General features: G+C 54.5%; 1 protein-coding gene across 1 annotated transcript in view; it reads right to left on the reverse strand.

Moving 5' to 3' along the window:
* LOC101420830 (cilia- and flagella-associated protein 337-like) overlaps positions 1 to 19,634 on the reverse strand; it is a 104,978-nt gene that overhangs the window by 70,452 nt on the left and 14,892 nt on the right. The window contains exons 4-5 of the mRNA XM_071208169.1: positions 13,647 to 13,692; positions 6,720 to 6,766 (exon numbers count right to left, since the gene is read on the reverse strand). Of these exons, the coding sequence (XP_071064270.1) occupies positions 6,720 to 6,766; positions 13,647 to 13,692 (93 nt within the window). The remainder of the gene's footprint in view (positions 1 to 6,719; positions 6,767 to 13,646; positions 13,693 to 19,634) is intronic.

The raw sequence follows: 19,634 nt of genomic DNA on the forward strand, positions 1-19,634 counted from the left end.
TACAATCAAATGCAACATAATTTTAATAGAAGGTAGCATAATGAAGTGAAGAGAAAAAAATGGTGTTAAAATTGGATTAAATCCCATCTATATCCATTTCCATCTATAAACACCCAATAGATGTTTAGAAAAGCCATCTACCCTTTGTGAATATATGGTTCTTCAATCATGAAATGGAAATAATACTGCTTAATATATCCTCCTCACAGGATTATGAAAATAAGTTATTTTATACAGTGGTATAGAGAAGTGTACATTATCTTAGCTCTTATTAACACAAAAATTTTATCTAGTATTTATTGGGCACTTACTAAGCACCAAACATGACGTTAAACGCTTTACATTCATACCATCTAATTCTCGGAAGAGCCCCATGACTTAGGCAGAAATGAGTAAGTGAAACTCAAATATTAGTATGTCTGCCTGAGATTACATGGCTAACTCAGTGACAGCTGGGATTCCGTCCCCCTTCCAAGCTGCGCTTTTAACCCCTATGCTGTACTGCTTCTCGGTGTTTGGGTTGAACTACAAGTTGAAGAAAACTCTAAGAAATTATCCTACATATCCTGCATTAGGGTATATGTTCTCTTGGCAACCTATTGTTCCAAAAGGGTCCCAACTCTCACAATCAAATCAAGGTAGCGTTTAAACCTCAGCAAAAACGTTGCTGAGTATGATCTCCATATAATAGATGGAACCACACAGTACACTCCTCCTTTCCTGCCAAATTTTGTTTTCCTGAATTTAATACATCTTGTTTACTTATTTGCTTAGCTTTCGTGTATTTGTCATCAGTCCAATGCAGGGCTCTCTCTAAGTTGTGTAAACTTCCCATCATGATGTTCAAACACGTTAGTCATTCTATCACTTACGTCTTCTTGGGGAAGGGAAAAACAGAAGCTGTGGTTTACAGAACAGTCATGCACGGGACACAGGGCTCCCATATACCACCCACTACGAACACCCCGCATTGGTGTGGTGATGAAAGAGCATTTCTACAAGGTCACTGTTAACCACAGCGCACGGTTTACGCTGCGCTGCAGTGCCCTGGCTGGGGCTTTGGGCAGGAGAGCACTGACCACCTCTCACCATCGCTTCTGCTACCGCCTGGTCTGAGTCGCCACCTTCCAGTGACCCCTTCTAGACAGAAGTCAGAGCCTGGCGCCCGTGGCTCAGGGACTCACAGGGGCTCCTGCTCTCTCACCTCCTTCCTTCCACTCCCCCATTCCACTCCGGTGCAGCGGCCCCCCCAGGCATGCCCACCGTGGGGTGTCTCTGGCTGCTCCCTCCACAAGGGACCCCCTTCCCTCGGGTCCCTGTGGCACCTCCTTCACCCCCTTTGGCTGACACCACCCTCCTAGGGAAGCCCCTCCTGCCCGTCCTGTTGAAAATGGTGCACACGGGCACGCATGCATGCATGCACACATGCACACACAAAGTCTCATATTACATACACACAGATACATACAGGTGATGCTCATGCACACATGCATGTATGCATGTACACACCCACACATGCACACGCACAGTGCACACACGAAGCTTCCTATCACACGCGCACACAGATGCACACATGCATACTTGCACATGTACACATGCACACATGCAATCTCACATTCACATGTAGGCACACACATGTAAACATGCATATGACCGTATGCACACACATCCATGCATGCACACAAATATTGCACACATGCAGCCTCATAGTCACACTCATGTGCACACATAGATACACACATAAATGCACACACATGCACACATGGGCACACATGTAAACACACACATGCACCGTTCACTCCTTTTCTCCCCTTACCCTGCTGTTGTTTCCTTTTTCCACAGCACTATTTGCCTTCAAAGACACGACCTTTACTATATTTAGTGTCTTCCTCCTCCCACTCAACAGTCACTCCATGGGGTAAGGCCCTCTCTCGGTCCCTGATGTATCCCGAGTGAAGAGTGGGTGCATCGGGCACTCTCAGAGAAGGCCCCCTGAATGGCGGGATGCTCAGGTGGCTGTTTCTGCATGCCCAGTGTGAAGAACGAGCTGCAGGGATTCGCGTGGGCTGGGGGCCTGTTGAGGTTGTTGCTGGAATGATGGTGACAGGTGGGCCAAGGCCATGGGACGGAGAGGAGACCCCAAGTTAGAGTGACCGAGGCGACAGAGTCGCCAGGGGGTGGGTGACTCAGGCTTCTAGCGGGTCGTGGTGCCACTCAGGGGGCAGGAGGAACAGAGCAAGGACGCGTTTTGGTGTCTGGAGAAGACATCGTGAGCTTCGTCTCAGACAGGCTTGAGTTAAGTTCTCTGCGGGACAACTGAGCGCCTCACGATGGCCCAATGTGTACATACTATGACGCACGCATTTCTCTTACCGTGGAGTTTTCCCTCCTCTGTAGACAGCCCCAGCCAAATGCATATAATGTATTGTCACCCCATAGAAAGACCTGATCACAACCTATTGTTGCTTGTCCAACAGCCAGTGGTCTTCCTTTCGGTCCAATTTGCAAATTAAAAAAAAATCTCAGGCCTAGACCACACACCTTTCCCCGTTTCCCCATTGTCCATTTTGGCACTGCCATCTGGAGATGTCCTATGCCCGCCCCTGCCTCCCAGCTTCCCCGGAGATAACGACGGCCTCAGCGAGTTGCCTCAACAGGGGCAAACCCACCGCCGGCAGAGCCTTGGGAAACCACTGGGCGTTTTCAATCGCTAGGAAGGCTCTGGCTCCCCTCAGCGCCTAAAGCGGCCCCCTCCCCTGGCGGCGGGCTTGCGCACTCGCTAGAAGCGCGGCTGGTTCTGGGCTCCTCCCGTCCCCAGGGCCACCCCAGCCGCCAGCTGGCCGGAGCTGGTCCTTGCATTCCTGCCCCTTCATGGTCTCCCTCCTGCTCTCCACGTCTCTCCCTCCCTCTCCCCCCATCCCGCACCCCTCTCTGGAAGCACCTATTTCTTCAGAGACCCTCGAGGATTTGGGGAGGGAGTCACTATCTCCTCTTTCCTTTTTAACTTTATTTTTAGGAAAACCAGCTGCAGAGACGCAGGGAGGCCCAGCCTCTGTCCACGGCCGGGAAAGCGTCTCTGGGAGCAGCGCGCGGCCAGAGGCTGACCAGGGGCTGTCACCCCCGGGGACGGAGAGGAGGTGCGGCTTCCCACTGGCTTCCTCAGGTGACATCAGAGCGGGCTCCGAGGTCACCTGAGCCGCCTCTGTGCCGTGCGCCCTCTCCGGGGAGCGCTGCTCCGCCCCCCCAGGTGTTGGCCATAAACGGCTCTCACAAGGTGCCCCCGGAAGGTCGCTGGGCGTGACAGCGGGAGCTGGCATCTGAGTGGCTCTGCCGGGCCAGCGGGTGTTCAAGGGGGGCTTGTGTGCTTCGGGGGTCGGCGTGGCCTCTGGGGAGGGGAGTGGGTCTGCCTGGACGGGGCGGGGAGATGCCCGAGGGACGGGGTGCTGTGGGTGCACATCTGGGGGTGCCCCTGTGGCTGCGGGGCGCGTGGGCGCTGCGGGGCGGACCTGTGGGTGTCGCGGTGGGGAGGGTCTGTGTGGCCTTGGAGGGCGCCTGCGAGCGCCGCGGGGGAGCTTGTGGGTGCAATTAGGAGGCGCCCTGGGGAGTGGCTGTGGAGACATGTTGGGGTGTCTGTGGGGGTGCCGGGGGCGGCTCTGCAGATGCTATGGGAGACGCTACGGGGCTTCTCTAAAAGTGCCTGTGGGGCGTCAGCCGGTGCTTGTGGGCGTGTGTGGGTGCGCCAGTGGGGTGCTTGTGGGGTGTCTGTGGGGGTGCTTGTGGGAATTTGTGGAGGTGCTTGTGGGGTGTCTGTGGGGCTGCCAGTGGGGTGCTTGTGGGGTGTCTGTGGGGGTGCTTGTGGGAATTTGTGGGGGTGCTTGTGGGGTGTCTGTGGAGCACCAGTGGGGTGCTTGTGGGGTGTCTAGTGGGGTGCTTGTGGGGTGTCTGTGGGGCTGCCAGTGGGGTGCTTGTGGGGTGTCTGGTGGGGTGCTCGTGGGGTGTCTGTGGGGGTGCTTGTGGGTGTCTGGTGGGGTGCTTGTGGGGTGTCTGTGGGGGTGCCAGTGGGCTGCTTGTGGGGTGTCTGGTGGGGTGCTTGTGGGGTGTCTGTGGGGGTGCTTGTGGGAATTTGTGGGGGTGCTTGTGGGGTGTCTGTGGAGCACCAGTGGGCTGCTTGTGGGGTGTCTGAGGGGGTGCTTGTGTGGTGTCTGTGGAGCACCACTGGGGTGCTTGTGGGGTGTCTGGTGGGGTGCTTGCGGGGTGTCTGTGGGGCTGCCAGTGGGGTGCTTATGGGGTGTCTGGTGGGGTGCTCATGGGGTGTCTGTGGGGGTGCTTGTGGGTGTCTGGTGGGGTGCTTGTGGGGTGTCTGTGGGGGTGCCAGTGGGCTGCTTGTGGGGTGTCTGGTGGGGTGCTTGTGGGGTGTCTTTGTGTCTGTGGGTGTCTGGGAGGCACACACTGGGGCTCCTGTAGGGTGTTTGAGGTGTCTGTGGGGTGCCTGGGAACACTTTGAGGTGTCCATGGGCATCTGCGGGGGTCTGGGGGTGTCTCTGAGTGAGAGACTGTGGGTGCTGGGGGCTCTGTGGGTGCCTGGGGGCCGTCTCTGTGGGCAAGGGTCTGAGGCGCCTCGGGGTGCCGTGGGAGGGGGTTCCTGTATCTCTCTGTGTGACTCTGTGAGAAGGGGTGTCTGGGCACGTGAAGGCGAGCGGCCTCTGAAACCTCCAGGACCAGGCTCTGCGGTGCCCCGAGCCCTGGAGAGCGTCCCCAGCCACGGCAGCGCTCCCTCCTCACTGCCTCTCAGCCACAGACACCCGTCCTGTCCCTGAGCCCTGGCTCGAAGGCGCGGCCTCGGCCTGCTGGCCCCTGAGGTGGGGACGGGCGCCTTCCTCAGAGGAGCTCAGAGGCACCTTCCACCCCACGCCCAGGCACCTTCGGACGTCCAGCCTCGGCCTCGGCCCTCAAAGCACAAACCCCCATCTCCAGAACTGACATGGGGGAGGCGGGCGCGGGGCCGGGAGCCAGGCGTCCTTGCCTCCTGCCGTCTTCCAAAAGTGGTACAGAAGAGCCGGCGCACCTGCGTTTCAGAGCACTTTCCCCTAAGTGGGTCACACGTCACTTCCTTCCCCTTTAAAGGGACATGAGTTGTCTCACAGGGACTGGGCCTCAACGTGACCCGGGCAGCCTAAAGTCAACCAGCCGTATTTCCTCCACCCAGAGGGCTCTTGGGCCATTGCCACTGCGGGCAGTCGGTAGTAATTCATATTTAATGTGCAGCCTTGGTGTTCAGTATTAATAACTGAGTCCTCACAGCGCTTCCATGATGTGCCTTGTTTTTGCTCTCAGGGAAACTGAGGCAGAAGGCCACTCTTCTACCTGAGTCCAGGGTGGGACCAGCTCACAGATGAGCCCGACAGGACGGGCACTTCCCAGGCCCTTCCACGCGGCAAGCCTGGCGAGCCACCCCGGAAGCGGATCCAGGGACCCAAGAGAAAGCAAAGCTCGCAGGGAGGCAGGCAAGGGGCTTGTCAAAATCTGAAGCAGAGTGACTGTACTTTTCTTTTGTGGAGCTAGAATACTACTGTACATAGAGCTCCGAATTACCACCCCAGAGCCATTTTAGCTGGCCATTTCTTTCTGTTTGAAAAAGGCATTCTTTAGCTAACTACAAAGTCAAAATCCTGGGGTGTGACTTACCCCTTCCCAGGCTGTTAGAGGAAACTCTGGTTCCCAGGAAGGCAGCTGCCCCTTCACCTCTTTGTCCCACCCTTAATGCTGGGCTCTTTTACACAAGGCACAAGGAAAGCACGAGGCAGGCTCTGAACAGGGCAGCAGGCAGGGCAGAGAGGACGAAGAGCCGGCGAAGGAGAGGCGCCGGGAAGGGAGAGCTCCCTGTGCCCTCGGCAGAACTCTCAGGGGCTGCGATGCTGTTTCCTTGATAATGTTCCAGGCTAGTGGCCGAGACTGCCGGTCATTCACTACCCACTTCCCTGTCCTTCCGTGCTCACCTTTCCCAGCTTCCCTTGCAATGTGGCTGACTTCTCGAGTGGGGCTGTGTTCTTCCAGGCACGGCACATAAAAAATCTCCTGTGGGACCCTTCACTCTGTTTCTTCCCCAATATGTTGCCTGGATGCAAAGAATCCAAGATCCTAGGGGATCCTGGGCCCCAAATCACCACACACAGCACCAAATGCATGCAATGAACTATTATGTGAGAAAGAAACAAACTTCTACTGTGACAAGCCACTGAATTTTTTTTTTTGGGGGGGGGATGTTTGTTGCAGCAGCTTGCCTATACTGACTAATACAGGCAGATTATGTTATACCTGATCCTTTGAACATTTTATGTTAGGTTGAAATAGTCATTCTGACTTTTTCTATTCCTGAAACAAAAGAGAATGTTCTGGCACATCCTCAGGAAACATTTCTTGAATGAATGGATAAATGAACCAACTTTGGAGGTCCATGGTGGTATTGTAGCCATGATAGAGAAGTACTGGAACAGAGCAATGGAATGAATACACCAGGAGGTAGGAATGCGAAATTACAATCTGAGAAAATTAGATAGGAGAAGAAAAAAACCAAAATATAAACCCTAAGCTATCTTAAGAGCATTTGCTGGATTGATTCTTTATCCCCATGGCAATAATTACCTAAAGAGATTATGTCCTTGTTTTAAAAATATGCCATTCCCCTTGTTTTGAAATTACATTTAAAAGTCAATATTTACCTCAATAGTTCACCGACAGAAGTCAAAAACAGAAGGTTCACACATCCCTGCAATACAGTTAAAAAAAAAAAGAAAGAAAGAAAAAGAAATTAATTTCCTTCAGCAGTAACAAGGCAACACATCCCATTTATTTCCCATGTCCTACAAGCTGGTGCTCTCTCAGCAAAAACAACAAGCAATATTTTTCCCTTTAAAAGGGAGTAGATAGATTTTCAGGCTTCTCTGTTTCTCCCCAAACAGATGGACTTTCACATTCAAGAGCATCTGGGGCCGCCATAACCTTGAGAGGGGAATGAGCCGGGCCAGACCAGGCTGTGCCGATGCCAGGACCCCGGGCCGCGGGGAGGCTTTCCCACAGCAGGTGGCTGTGAGCTCGTAGGACCGTGGTCATGCCAGGACAGTTCTCACGGTGACCTGCGTGTGGAATGGCCCCTGATGAGAGGAGATCACTGGCACCACTGCAGAGTGTGCACAACAGCAAAGCATCATCTCTCATGTGAAGAAATTCTGCTAACTGGTTGGGGAGGGCTACCAAAGAACCTTCTGGTCTTGGAGGAAATAGGTGCTGCATTAATGGAGTGCTTTGCATGCCTTTTCTCACTAGATCCCCACAATCATCCTAGGAGGAGGCACTTGTATTATTTCCATTTTACAAATGAGGAGACCGAGGCAGAGAGAGGCTGAACGACCTGCTCGAGTCCACAGACGTCGTAAGGGGCAGAGCTGGACCCGCTAAACCGCACGGGGTCTCAGAGCTCAAGCAAACTGCCGCTGGCGCGAGCCGGGGTCATCATCGAGGTCCCCGTAAGGCGTGTCATTTCCGTGCTAAAATACTCAGTCTGGTACAAACGGAGTCTCGGACTGCTGGGTTTTCTTTTTTCTTTTTCTTTTTTTCAACCTTACTGTGATGTATACCAAAAATTCTGTGTCTAAATTTTTCCAGTGCTGCTTGCGCTGTTAATGGGAATGCCGTCAGCGTTGTAGCACCGTCGGAGTCTGTCGCTTTTTCGCACCATTACTGCACCATTAAGACATTCGTTTCACTTTAAGAAATCACTTTGGACTGCTCCCCTCCCTCCGTGTCTCCTCTCTCAGTCAACACTGTCATCCGCTCACCCCGCACTCCCTCCATCGAGCCCCGCAATCTGGCGGCTCTCCCTGTTCCTCCATGACATTTTTCTTGCAACCCGCTCCATTTCTAGTAAATCTGGTGGGGTCTTCTCAGGCCCTCATTTCCTGAGCTCCTGGAGCTGACGGCCTCCTCCGGTCTGCACAGCGCTTCTGCCTTCGCTTCCACGGGCTCTCTCTGCCTCCCAGCTCCTTCCTGGGGTCTCAGTCCTCTGCTCTTCCCTCCTCAAGCGCCACCCCTCGAGGCTCCCGGCTGAGCCGTCTCCTCTAAGCCAGTGACATTAAGGGGACATCTCACCCCTTAGCCCAAGCCGGGACCTTGGCAGGCAACTGCTCTAGAGCCACCTCACTCTCAGCACACAGAACACCGAGCCATGGCCCTGGCTCAGCCCGGAGAGAACGGCTCACCTTCTGAGCAGCTCGCTTCCTTCCAGAGCCTGCCATGCTCTTGGTCTCACGGGGTCCTATGCTTGGAGCTAGATGAACGAGAATGGCTGTGGAAGCTTCTAGCCCAATGCTTGGCAAGGAAAAGACGCTCCATAAAACGAGATTCCCTTGCCCTTCCTGCGCGGTGTTGATGTAGGCATCGGGTCTGGCTGGTGTCGTGGGGAGCGCCAGCTCTAGTCCGTCACAGCCCCTCTGCTCAAGCCCTTGTTCCATCAGGCCTGGATTAGTGCCTGGCCTGGGACCCCAGCTCCTAGCCTTGTGCCTCTTCAGGGACCTCTCCTGATCGCCAACACCAGGGAAATGTTCCAACCGGTGGTTCTCACTCAGCCACTGTGTTACGAAAGAAATTGCAGTGGGTCCCTGTGGTCAGTTAGACAAGGTCGAAACCCTTTGGTTTGACTTTCAAACTCCTCAGTCCATGGCTCCCCTCCCTCATTCAACCCTGCACCTGAGGCTGCGCTCGGGGCTACAGCTGCCCACTTCCTACATTGCCTGCTACCTCGCGTCTCGTTTCCATTGCTCCCTCCATCGGACAGCCTTTCTCTACCCAGATTATATTTCTTTCAGGATCTAGCTGGCCCACAAAGATTGCCTGGCTTGCCCCAGCCCCAAATGTTCTTTATCTTCTCTGCATTCCTCCAGTATTCTCTAGCAGCACCATGCATCCCCTTCCTGTCCCATGGCTATCATTAGCAGGATTTGTTGAGTTCTTACAATGCCTGAGAAATGACCTGATCACTCCTAGAAATAACTACAAGGAATGATTATCAGCCTAGTTTTGCAGAGAGGAAACGGAATTCCAGAAGGTAAACTTGCCTGAAGTTCCATCTGGAATCTGAGTCTGGGAAGTCTGACTCTGAAGTCCCCATGGCTTCCTAACAGCCTGTGCTGAGTACTCCTGTATCTGTTTCCTTTGGTCTCCGAAAGGGACTCAATGGGAAAGATCAATTATCCCTCCCTCTCACCTCTTTTCCAATGGACCAAGCTACGGGCTGAGCACAGGATATTTATTTCACAGGCACTCACTGATTTTGGCTTCTGGTTTCCAGACCTAATAATCCTGTGGCCCCAGGAGAGTCCATCAGTTCCTGAAAGCAGCTGTTCCAGGATTATCTGCCCTGATAAACCATAGATAATACTCAGCACCAGACTCAAGTGATCAATGACATCCTGACCATGAACTGTTTCATCCTGGGGGGTTCTTTGTCTTCCATTTCCTTTGGCAAAAAGAAAACCCAGGTCAAAACCTGAGTGTGCAACGCTGTTCGATCACTCTTCTTCCAACTCTTACTCAAATTGCCTCAAAGGGTTGGTTGACATTATCTGCCATGATCCCAGAGAGCCCCTGCACTGTCAAAAAACACCCCTGCCATGGAGAAGGGAGAACCACCGGGCAAGCACCCGCCCCTGGCCCACCACCCCCGCCAGGCCTTTGACCGTCTTCTAAAGGGTGACATTTACAACGTTGGGTGGCTGGGTGCTGGTGGGCGTCGTTAACCAGCGGCCCAAAGGCAAGGTGCCCTTGCTTTTGAGGCGAGGACGACCCGTGCCAAGAGGAATGCGACTCCTCGGCCGGGAAGTCCTGCAGGTCAAGTGCCTTGTCATGCATTAACAGCCTTTTCAAGTTCCTGGGCGCAGATAAATGCAGGAAGCGGGGCAGCGCGATATGTCCTGGTAGCTTAAATGCCTAGACACAGCAGCTGCATTGAAGCAGAGCAATTTGCTAAATGAGTGCTTGGCTACTTTCCAGATGTCCAACCTAACACAGGGCTTGGATGGAGCTTTTATTCAATCCTGCAGCTGTCTAGACGGAGACATCAAAGGCCGGCTTGAGCACCGCCGCCCCCACCGCCGCAGCGCTGAAACCCTGGGAGAAAACATGCTCCGTATCACCAGTGAGGCAGCTTGGCCGGAGACCAGCCGAGAGGGGACAGCACAAGGAGGGCCAGCTCCTCGCACCATCGCAGAAGAGGGGCTCTCCCTGCCCCTGGCTGTCTACAGGGGACCGTCACAGGATCAGGCAGTGGTGTGAGGTCAGAAAGCAGAAACGCTGGCTGTGGTATGCGTGCTTTCTTTTATGTGCATTTTGGAATCATGTCACCTACGTCTCACTTTGATTTTCCTAGGTAGGTAAAACTCCCAAGATGCATGACAGAACATTTTCAGCTTTTAGCCATGACCCCATTCTGCCTTTCTTTCTGCCCACCCCAAGCTCCTAAACGCAGAGCCCGCTAGAGGATCTCACTCCAGATGGGAACTCAAAGATACTGGCTGCGGAGGCCAGGGGGTAGACAAGATGACCACTCAGTTTTAGGCATTCCAGGTCAATGAGACACGATGACAGTTTTTCAAGTACTAGATCAGGTAAAATGGAGCTGCTCAGTGGATGTTTGGCTCAAGTCCTAAAGTGATGAGGACAACTCTCATAAAATAGGTAGCCACTGGACCTCACTGCGCCATCATGGGGACCTCCTGGCAGCTGGTTTCTCTTGGGCAAGTTGTACCCCCGGCCTATTTCCTTTTTATTATGTCATTAAAAAGTTTCCACAGGTGAAGGTATGCATTTGTTTATCAGGAGCCATTTGGGCTTGTGGCTAGAAAGTTCCGACCTGTTGGCAAGCAGACCTGCTTGCCCGCCAGTGGTCCTCCGTCTTGCACGCCGGCAAGCAACTTCCATTTCTTTCTGATTCTGGAGGAAAAGTTTAACCTGATGAATCACCAGCAGCACTTCCTGTGACATGCTGGGGAAAACTCCAGCGTGCTCAGGACAGACGCCCAAGGACTTGACCTGCTGTGGTCTCTGACCTACGCCGGGTGGAAAACTTTTGAGTTCTGCCCTGTTGCTGAGACCCTGAAATTTTCTCACCAACATTTGCCTGCCATGGAAGTTTCCTCTCGTCAGGGCTAAGTCTGCCCTGCAGTCAGCCTGAAACCAAGGGATGGGCAAAGGAGCAGGACTGTGCCAAGAGGTGGTAATGCATCAGTGCCCCCTCCAAGCTCGTCCGGCCACCGTCCCGAGCCCTGGTCCTTATCTGAACCACAGCCCACACATGGGAGACGATGCAAGGTTCCTTTTCAGTTCTCCCGGGGGTAGTGCGTAACTGATGACATTCCAGACGCGGAGGTGAGAGGCTAATCCCGGCATGCAGGGGAGGCCTCCTGGCGTGGCTGGCCTGGGCATCGGGGACAGGCGTCTTCACGGCAAGGGGTCACAGTGTGGAAGGGGCTGTCCCGGGGTCTCCGGCGAACTGCACGGCGAGTACAAGGGAGTCACTGAACCCTGGGACTTGTTCAAGTCCCGGCAATGAGGACAGGGCCCAGAAAGGAGAAGGGATGCATCAGCCTTTCTCAGAACCAGGTTTCATGGTACACTGATGAAAATTAACAAACGGTCACCAAGTGCGTGTTGCTGGGCCAGGAGCAGGAATCTAGGGCGCCCTGGACGGTCATGCCTCAGGACAGCTTCTGTAGCGCCAAGGGGGAGAGCCAAGGGCCTTGCCCTTGCCAGCACATCGCACATGTGGAGTCCCTCGCGCAGGGTCCGACGGGGCCCCAATTCCGGGGATATGTGACAGTCAAGCGCTTTGCTAACATGGAAAACCTTGAAGGCTGCCAAGGGCTGAGGAGATGACAGATTAGGTGTCAAGGCGATGCTCTGCTTTCTAAATAATACGCTTCTCTCTCCCGCACAGCTGTAGCCGTGCTAGATGAGGGCTCGAGCTCTTTCATGCCACGTGAACGTGGCAAGGAAATTCGATATTTAAAGTGGGCTTCGGATGAGGCCTTCAGTGCTCGAAAGTCGAACTCCACCAAGAGGCATCTTGATTGGCGTTGTATTCCCTCCCAGCGCTGGTCCCTAAGAAGCAGGGGCACCCGCGGCAGCAAGGAGCGGAGCAGCGGAAGCAGCAAAGTTCCTGAACCGACCCTCGGTTTGCAGAGCACCTGACACGCGGGCTCGCGGCCCGAGGCCGCCAGGGGGCGCTGTGTGACCGCGTCCCGCCGGGCGCGCAGGCCGAGGGCGGTCGGCACCTGAGCCGCGGCGGAACGAGGCGCGGGGGCCAGGCGCGGGGGGTCCGGGCGCGGGGGGTCCGGGCGCCGGGGTCCAGGCGCGGGGTTCCAGGCGCGGGACACCAGGCTCGGGGTTCAGGCGCGGGGGCCCAGGGGTGGGGGACGCGCAGGCGCGGGGGGCCCAGGCGCGGGGGTCGAGGGGGTTCCAGGCGCGGGGGCCCAGGCGGAGCGGGGGGTCCAGGCGCGGGGGGTCCGGGAACCGCCTGCACCTCTGCGGAGCAGCAGCCCGGGCCTGCCTTGCCCCCTGCGCTCGCCCCCCAGAGGCCGCGCCCGTGGGGGCGAGGGCGGGCGGGGGCGCTCACAGGGTCGCCTGGGGCTGGTGACTTCTGCAGCCTCCGCTCCCCTCTCGTCCCTGGGCCGGGGCCCCGGGGCTCCCGCCGCAGTCTGAGCGGCGACCCCTTGGCGTTGTGCACCTCCGGCCATCCCCTGTCCCCTCTGGCGGTGGCAGGAGGCGCACCTGCCCTCTCCCAGGCTTCCCGCATGAGAGAAGCTGTAGGGAGAGAAGGGAGAGCTGCGCCCACAAATCTGGGGCTGGGGCCAGGCTGACTTCAATGGGGGCACCCCATTCGCTCTCTCTCCAGGCCCCTCCTGGCTCAGGAGCTGGCACCCTGAGGCTCCTCTCGGCCAAACTGCTTCTTCGGAAGATGCTGCTGTCGTTCAGGGTCAGCGGGCCTTCCATCCTCTGCCTCCCCTGCCAGGGGGCTCAGCCCTCCAGCCTCCCTTCTCATCGGGAAGCCAAGCCCAGAGAGGTTCCCCCTTCCCTGCGAGGGGGGCTGATGAGGGCGCTGGCTCGCAAGCTTTCCAGAGCGTTCCCTTCACTCCCCGCCACGGCCCCCTGGGACGTCCTTTTGCTGATCTACTTGAGAGGCAGCGCAGCATGGTGGTCAAAGGCACAGACTCGGCTCAGCCCGCCTGGGTTCGAATCCCAGCTCTGCCACCTCCTAGCGGCACATAGCCTCGGGCAAATGGCTTAACTGCTCCGTGCCTCAGTGTCCCCTTTCTCGCAAAGGGCAGGGATCCTGTTCCACCTCACTGTTGTGAGGATTAGTGTGAAGCACTAGGAAGAGCAGTGGACAGGAAGGCGAGCATCCTGTGTCGCCTCTTATTTTATTTATTTCACATAAACCTTACTTCCTTTCCCGTTTTCTTCTTCATTTCATCTCAGCTCTGAGACACAGATGCTCCCACACTCTTCCCTCCCCCTGTCTTCTCCCCAAAAGGACGGCAGATGGTCTTTGGCCCCTGAGTCGGCACCTACCCCTCTGCTTCTGCCCCGGTACTCACCTGATCATCACCGTAGAGAATCAGGCACTTGTCGGGATCCATGTAACTAAAGCAGAGAACATAAAACAAACCATCATCTTCAGATGCCAAGAACACGCTCGGGGGAGAGCTGACAAATGTCCTTTATGTCACGTCTGTATTCTATTTGTAGAACAGTCTTGGAAACAGCTACTTGTTTATTTCACTCAGTTCAGAAAAAGTAATTTCAGATTCTCCTCTTTTAATGTCTCCTTGTACTACTGTGCAGGTTCATAATTAAAATAAGAAACTTATTTATAAAACCAATGCGGGAGCTGAGAGAGAGCTGCAGGGAGATGGCTCAGCTCACTCAAAACCATGTCGGCTTGGAAGGCGTGGGGTGGGGGGGAGAGTGGGAGAGCGCCTCGTCCTGAGGGCAGTGCTGTCACGTGACTGGAGGGTCTGGGGGCCTCGGGAGGCGTGGCCCTGACATGGACCTGGGATGGGATGGGATGGAGTGGGGGAGGGCTGGTGGGTCCTCATCCCCCAACTCAGAGCGCTGAGGTGGAGATGAGGATATTTCAGGAGTGAGGCAGGATTTCTCCAACCGGCTGTCGGAGGAGAGATGGAAATCCTTCTCTCCAACTGCTGAAATCGTCAGTTCTCCCTGTAAGGCCTCCAACTAATTGGATGAGTCCAGCATTTTATTGCTTTCCTTTATTGTAACTTCATAGCATGTCGTGTGTGTGTGTGTGTGTGTGTGTGTGTGTGTGTGTGCGGTTCCAGATGCAGGGATTGAACCCTGGACCGCATGTGTGGGAAGCCGGCTCTCAACCACTGAGCCACATCGGCTCCCCTGAGTTGGTTATTTCATTTGTTTGCTTGTTGTTGGTCTTTGTTGTTTTCAGGAGGCACCAGGGACCAAATTGCAACCACCCAGGCGGGCAGCAGGCGCCCAACCGCTTGAGCCACATCCACCTCCAATAGCCTCTTTTGATATCTGGCAGTCCAAGTCTTTCCTTGATTCTTTGGCAAGATTTTCTTTGCCATCATCCTGTATTTACTTTTTCAGATGAACTTTAGAAACAACTTGTTAAGCTCCAAAACAACCTAATAGAGTGTTTGATTAGAATTCCATTGAACTTGATATTCCATTTTGGGAGAGTTGACATCTTCACAATATCAGCCCTTCCCAGCCAGGAACATGGTTGCTGCTCATGTATGTTTGGGCCTTCTTTTATGTTCTTTTGAAAGTTGTTCCACCTTCCCACCAGATAGAGCTTACACACTTCCTATTAAGGTTATTTCTGGGTATATTCAATTATCTGCCAGTTTCTTCTTCAGAAGTGAGAAAAGTGGTAAAGAGTTAAAATTCCCAGCTCCCATCATGAAGCCATATTCGTCTGCAAAGATTTAACACAATCTTTCCCAGCAAAGACCAGTTTAGCTTAAGTAGGATGTTGGAAGTATTGACTAAGAAGGGTTGACCAGTTGACTACATTACAAAAATATCTATGTCCCTCTGAATACAAAGATTTGAGGGTTCCTGCCCTGCTATCAAAAAGACCTTTTGGGGCCAAAAAATATCTTTCTCCATTCCTCATATATATATAAAATTTTTAATGATTTATTTTTTATTTATTTCTCTCCCCTCCCCACCCTCAGGTTTGCCTGCTGTCTGTATCCATTCACTGGGTGTTCTTCTGTGTCCACTTGTATTCTTGTCAGCAACACCAGGAATCTATGTCTCTTTTTGTTGTGTCATCTTGCTATGTCGTTTCTCTGTGTGTGCAGTGCCACTCCTGGACAGGCTGCGCCTTTTTCGTGTGGGGTGACTCTCCTCATGGGGCACACTCCTTGCGCATGGGGGCTCCCCTATGTGGGGGACACCCCTGTGTGGCATGGCACTCCTTTGCGTGTGTCAGCACTGCACATGGGCCAGCTCACCACACGGGTCAAGAGGCCCCGGGTTTGAACCCTGGACCTCCCATGTGGCAGGTGGCTCTATCCATTGAGCCAAATCCATTTCCCTATTCCTCATGTTTTTTTACAGAATATTTTAAAAGAAAAATTTAGCTCCTTGTATTCAGACATCCTCCTAATGCTACTCTTTTCATAATTCTTGGTGGTTTTCTTATCAATTTTAAATAATCCTGCTTTCAGACTGCAGGTTTCTCATTTCCTTAGTGCCTTCCCTCCCTGTTTTAACTCTTGATTTTGTCATTGTAATCCCTGGAATCCTGGCAGACTCTCAGTTTCCAGCCCTCGACCCCCCACTTTTCAGCAGCCTCCCGTTCTACTCCAGGTCTCACCTGGGACCTTCACCCACTAACCCTAGCATGCACCTGCTGTCCCCCACTCTTGGTGCCTCATCTCCCTTCTTACCTGGCTTACAGTTCGTCGTCAACTATGATGACCCTCAGCTCCCCGGCTCGCTCTACATGCTTTGTTTTTGCTTGGCCAAAGCACAGCCCTGGTTCGACCTACCTTTCACCTCCACTCGCCTGCGTCCACCTGAGGCTGTGGGGCTGGGGGCAGAGCATGTCACCCTGAGTGGGCCGACTTGACGCGTTGACCGTGAGCCGCAGGTGTCTTCCCAGTGCTTCCAGGCAGCCCTCCTTGACGTCCCCCTCCATTCGCTCTCCCCCAATCTGAGACCATCTCAGACCTCTTTACTCTGCAAACCCCCAGCCCCTCCTCTACCACCAAGATCCTTGCTTCCCATGGAGCCATCAAGAGGCCCCCCCCCCCCGGGAGCCTGTCCCCAGCCTTCAGCCTTGCCTCGGGTCCTGGGAGAGGACCTGGCTGTGCTCCTCCCTCCAGCCAGCCCCCCGACAGGCCCCACCCCAGCCCCTCTTGCCCACCCAGGGGGATCATTCTGCATTTCTCCCCATCTCTCCTGCTACCATCAATTTTCCACCTTTCACCACTTCACTCCCATCAGCACATAAACATGCTGCTGTTTCTCCCATGGGGGAAATGTTTTTAGAAACATGTCTTGATACTCTTTCCCCTTCCCTTTACAATGAAATCACCTGTGAGGGGGCTTCACCTGCTGTGTTGGGGTCTGAGTAGAGTCCCCCACAATCACTGTCCAGTGGGTGTGAACCATTTGTAAAGAGGACCTTGGGAGAAGTGGATTTGGCATCCGCCTACCACATGGGAGGTCTGTGGTTCAAACCCCAGGGCCTCCTTGACCCGTGTGGAGCTGGCCCATGTGCAATGCTGATGACCGCAAGGAGTGCCCTGCCACGCAGGGGTGTCCCCCATGTAGGGGAGCTCCACACACAAGGAGTGCGCCCCTCAAGGAGAGCTGCCCTGTGCAATAAAAAGTGCAGCCTGCCCAGGAGTGGCACTGCACACACGGAGAGCTGACGCAGCAAGATGATGCAACAAAAAGAGACACAGATTCCCAGTGCCGCTGACAAGAATCCAAGCAGACACAGAAGAACACACAGTGAATGGACACAGAGAGCAGGCAACTGGGGGGGGGGAGGGGAAAGAAATAAATAAAAAATAAATCTTTTTTTTTTTTTAAAGAGGACCTTGGAAGATGTTAAGGTGACTCAGGGTATGGCTTGTGTATAGGATCTTCAGAGATCCTACCTAGGTAAGGCCACACCGAATCTCTGTGTGCCTTTGTCCACAGGACTGGAGGCTTTAGAGAGAGAGGAAGTTCCAATGCAGTCAGTACAGGCTGAAGTCAGAAGAAGCCATGTGATGGAGGGCAGCGTCACCAGAGAGTAGTTACCAACCCCCGGAGAAAGCATGGCCTTGCCGCCATCTTGGTGGCGGATCTCCAGCCTCCAAATTGTGAGCAAATAAATCCCTGTCGCTGAAGCCGACCAGTGTGTGGTATTTGTCGTAGCACCCCCGGCAAACTGAGACATGCCATCTCTACCCCTCTCCTTGGAGTCTCACTGGAAGGCGCTTCCGTCAGGTTGTTGGCCCTCCGTCCACAAAAGCTGCTTTTCCCAGTCAGCGATGCCCTTGTGCTGCTGAAGCCAGCGGTGACTCTGGGTGCACATTTATTGGCAGCTGCATTGGACACTGGCCACTGCAGGGCTCAGTCCCTGCCACGTGCCATTGACGATGGCCCTGGGCAGCCTTGTAGCTCCGTTTCCTCTCTGGGCTTATGGCACGCAGATGCTTCACACACCCACACTCACCACTGGCTCTTCTTGACACCTTTCCGTGCCCTAATTTTCATCATAGCATTTACCACTTTCTAACAGCCTAGAGGATTATTTATTTCTTGTCTAGAATCTGGGTTCCAGGGTTCGAGCCTATATTATTTGTCCAGGACAGTATCTGGCTCAGAAGAGACTGTCTATGTCTGCATCATATACTCACACCTAGAGTACCCCCGGCACAGGCCTGCCACAGGGCCTTTGTACCTGCCTGCCTCCTGGCTCTGGCTGCTCCACCTTCCAGCCTTACTCTTCCCACCAGAATGTGAGTTCCACAAGGCACAGGCTTTACCTGTCCTGCCCACTGGGGTATCCCCAGCACTGAAAGCAGTGCCTGGCACATATTTGTGGAAGAGACTGATGGGAAAGGCATGCTTTCTAAGGGCTCCTGTGTCTAACGCCACGTCCTGATCAGTTTTCAGGATGTGGCTTCATTGCTGTGAGTAGGGCTGGAAGATGGTCCAGCACTATCTGGACCTGTGGCTCTGGCTTGGATGCCGCACCCAGTTCCTCGGGTAGCCCCCATTCACCCTCGGCCTGTCTGGCCCCCAGCTTCATGCCCCAACCAGCCTCAACTGGCATCTCAGCCTGTCCTGGGGGCTGCAGGGCTCTCTCTGGGCCCTGGTGCTCTGCCCACCTCCCCTGTCTGGCCCACTGCCCGTGGCCTCCTGACTCCCGAGCCCTGGTGGCCGCCGGCCATGCGAGGCCACCACTTCCCCCACTCCTGGCCCTGCCTTCGGGCTGAACGAGTGCCGGCGCCTAGCTCAGGGCCTGGCGCATTCGAGGCGCTCCCAGGCCGCTCACTCCCCTGGTCTGCACTGGACGTCCACGTGCACCTGGCACTTCCTCGACCTTTGGGATGTAAGAGATGAGGTTCTTGCCACCACGGAGCCCAAATCCCGATGGGGGAGGCAGACGACTAGCCTGACCGATCGATCGGTAGTACTTCAGATTAGGCAAGTGTTACGGCGATAGAGCGGGAGGGGGTAGGAAAGAATTTCGGGTCTGAGTTGGGGGGTGTGTTCAGACATGGGAGTCAGGAAAGGCTTTTCTGAGCAGGAGATTTCTGAGTGAGCCATGCAGATTTCAGACCTTCCCAGAAGGGTCATGGCAGGTGCAAAGGCCCTGAGGTACCTGTGTTGGGAGAGTTCAAAGAAAGCAGGGGGCCGGATGTGCCTAGGGCAGAGGGAGCAAGCAGAAAGGCTGTCAGTAGAGACAAAGTGGCTGGGGAGGCACATAAAGGATAGGGGGAAGTGTCACCAGGCTGGGAAAAGAAGAAGAGGAGAAGGAAGAGAAGGGAGGGGAGGGAAAGGGTTGAGGGTCAGAGCCGCAGGGCCTAGAAGGGGGAGCAGCCTGGGGAAGGGGCTGCCCTGAGGGACCCGGTGGTCAGGGGAGATGGTTTCCCACACCTGGATTCTAGAACGATGGCCCCACTCGGGTGGGGAACCCCCATGGCCGGACTGGTGTTACGTTGGGTAGCGGGAGCCCAAAATAGAGCTGAGTTTGAGTGCTGGAAACAAAAGAAGTTATATTTCTTGTACATCTGAAGTCTAGGCAGAAATTCATACTTGCTGCATTATTTTAGGGGGTTACATTATGGGGAAACATACCGTGGCTTTATCCCGGCTAGTTTTTAGGAAACTTCGCCCGTTGCTGACATATTTTTCCCACAACAAGATGGTTGAAAAGCTGAGAGGGATGTCCTCAAGGGGACATCTCTGCCGCCCTTTCTCACCCTGGAAGGAGCCTCCCGTCCCGCCCTGTCGCGCCCATTCCTCCATGAGTCTCTCATAGTATTTCTGCAGAAAAAACAAAAAAGACCAGAAATACATCCATCCTC

The sequence above is a fragment of the Dasypus novemcinctus genome, chromosome 15 (assembly GCF_030445035.2).
Source record: "Dasypus novemcinctus isolate mDasNov1 chromosome 15, mDasNov1.1.hap2, whole genome shotgun sequence".
In the NCBI taxonomy this organism is placed as follows: Eukaryota; Metazoa; Chordata; class Mammalia; order Cingulata; family Dasypodidae; genus Dasypus; species Dasypus novemcinctus.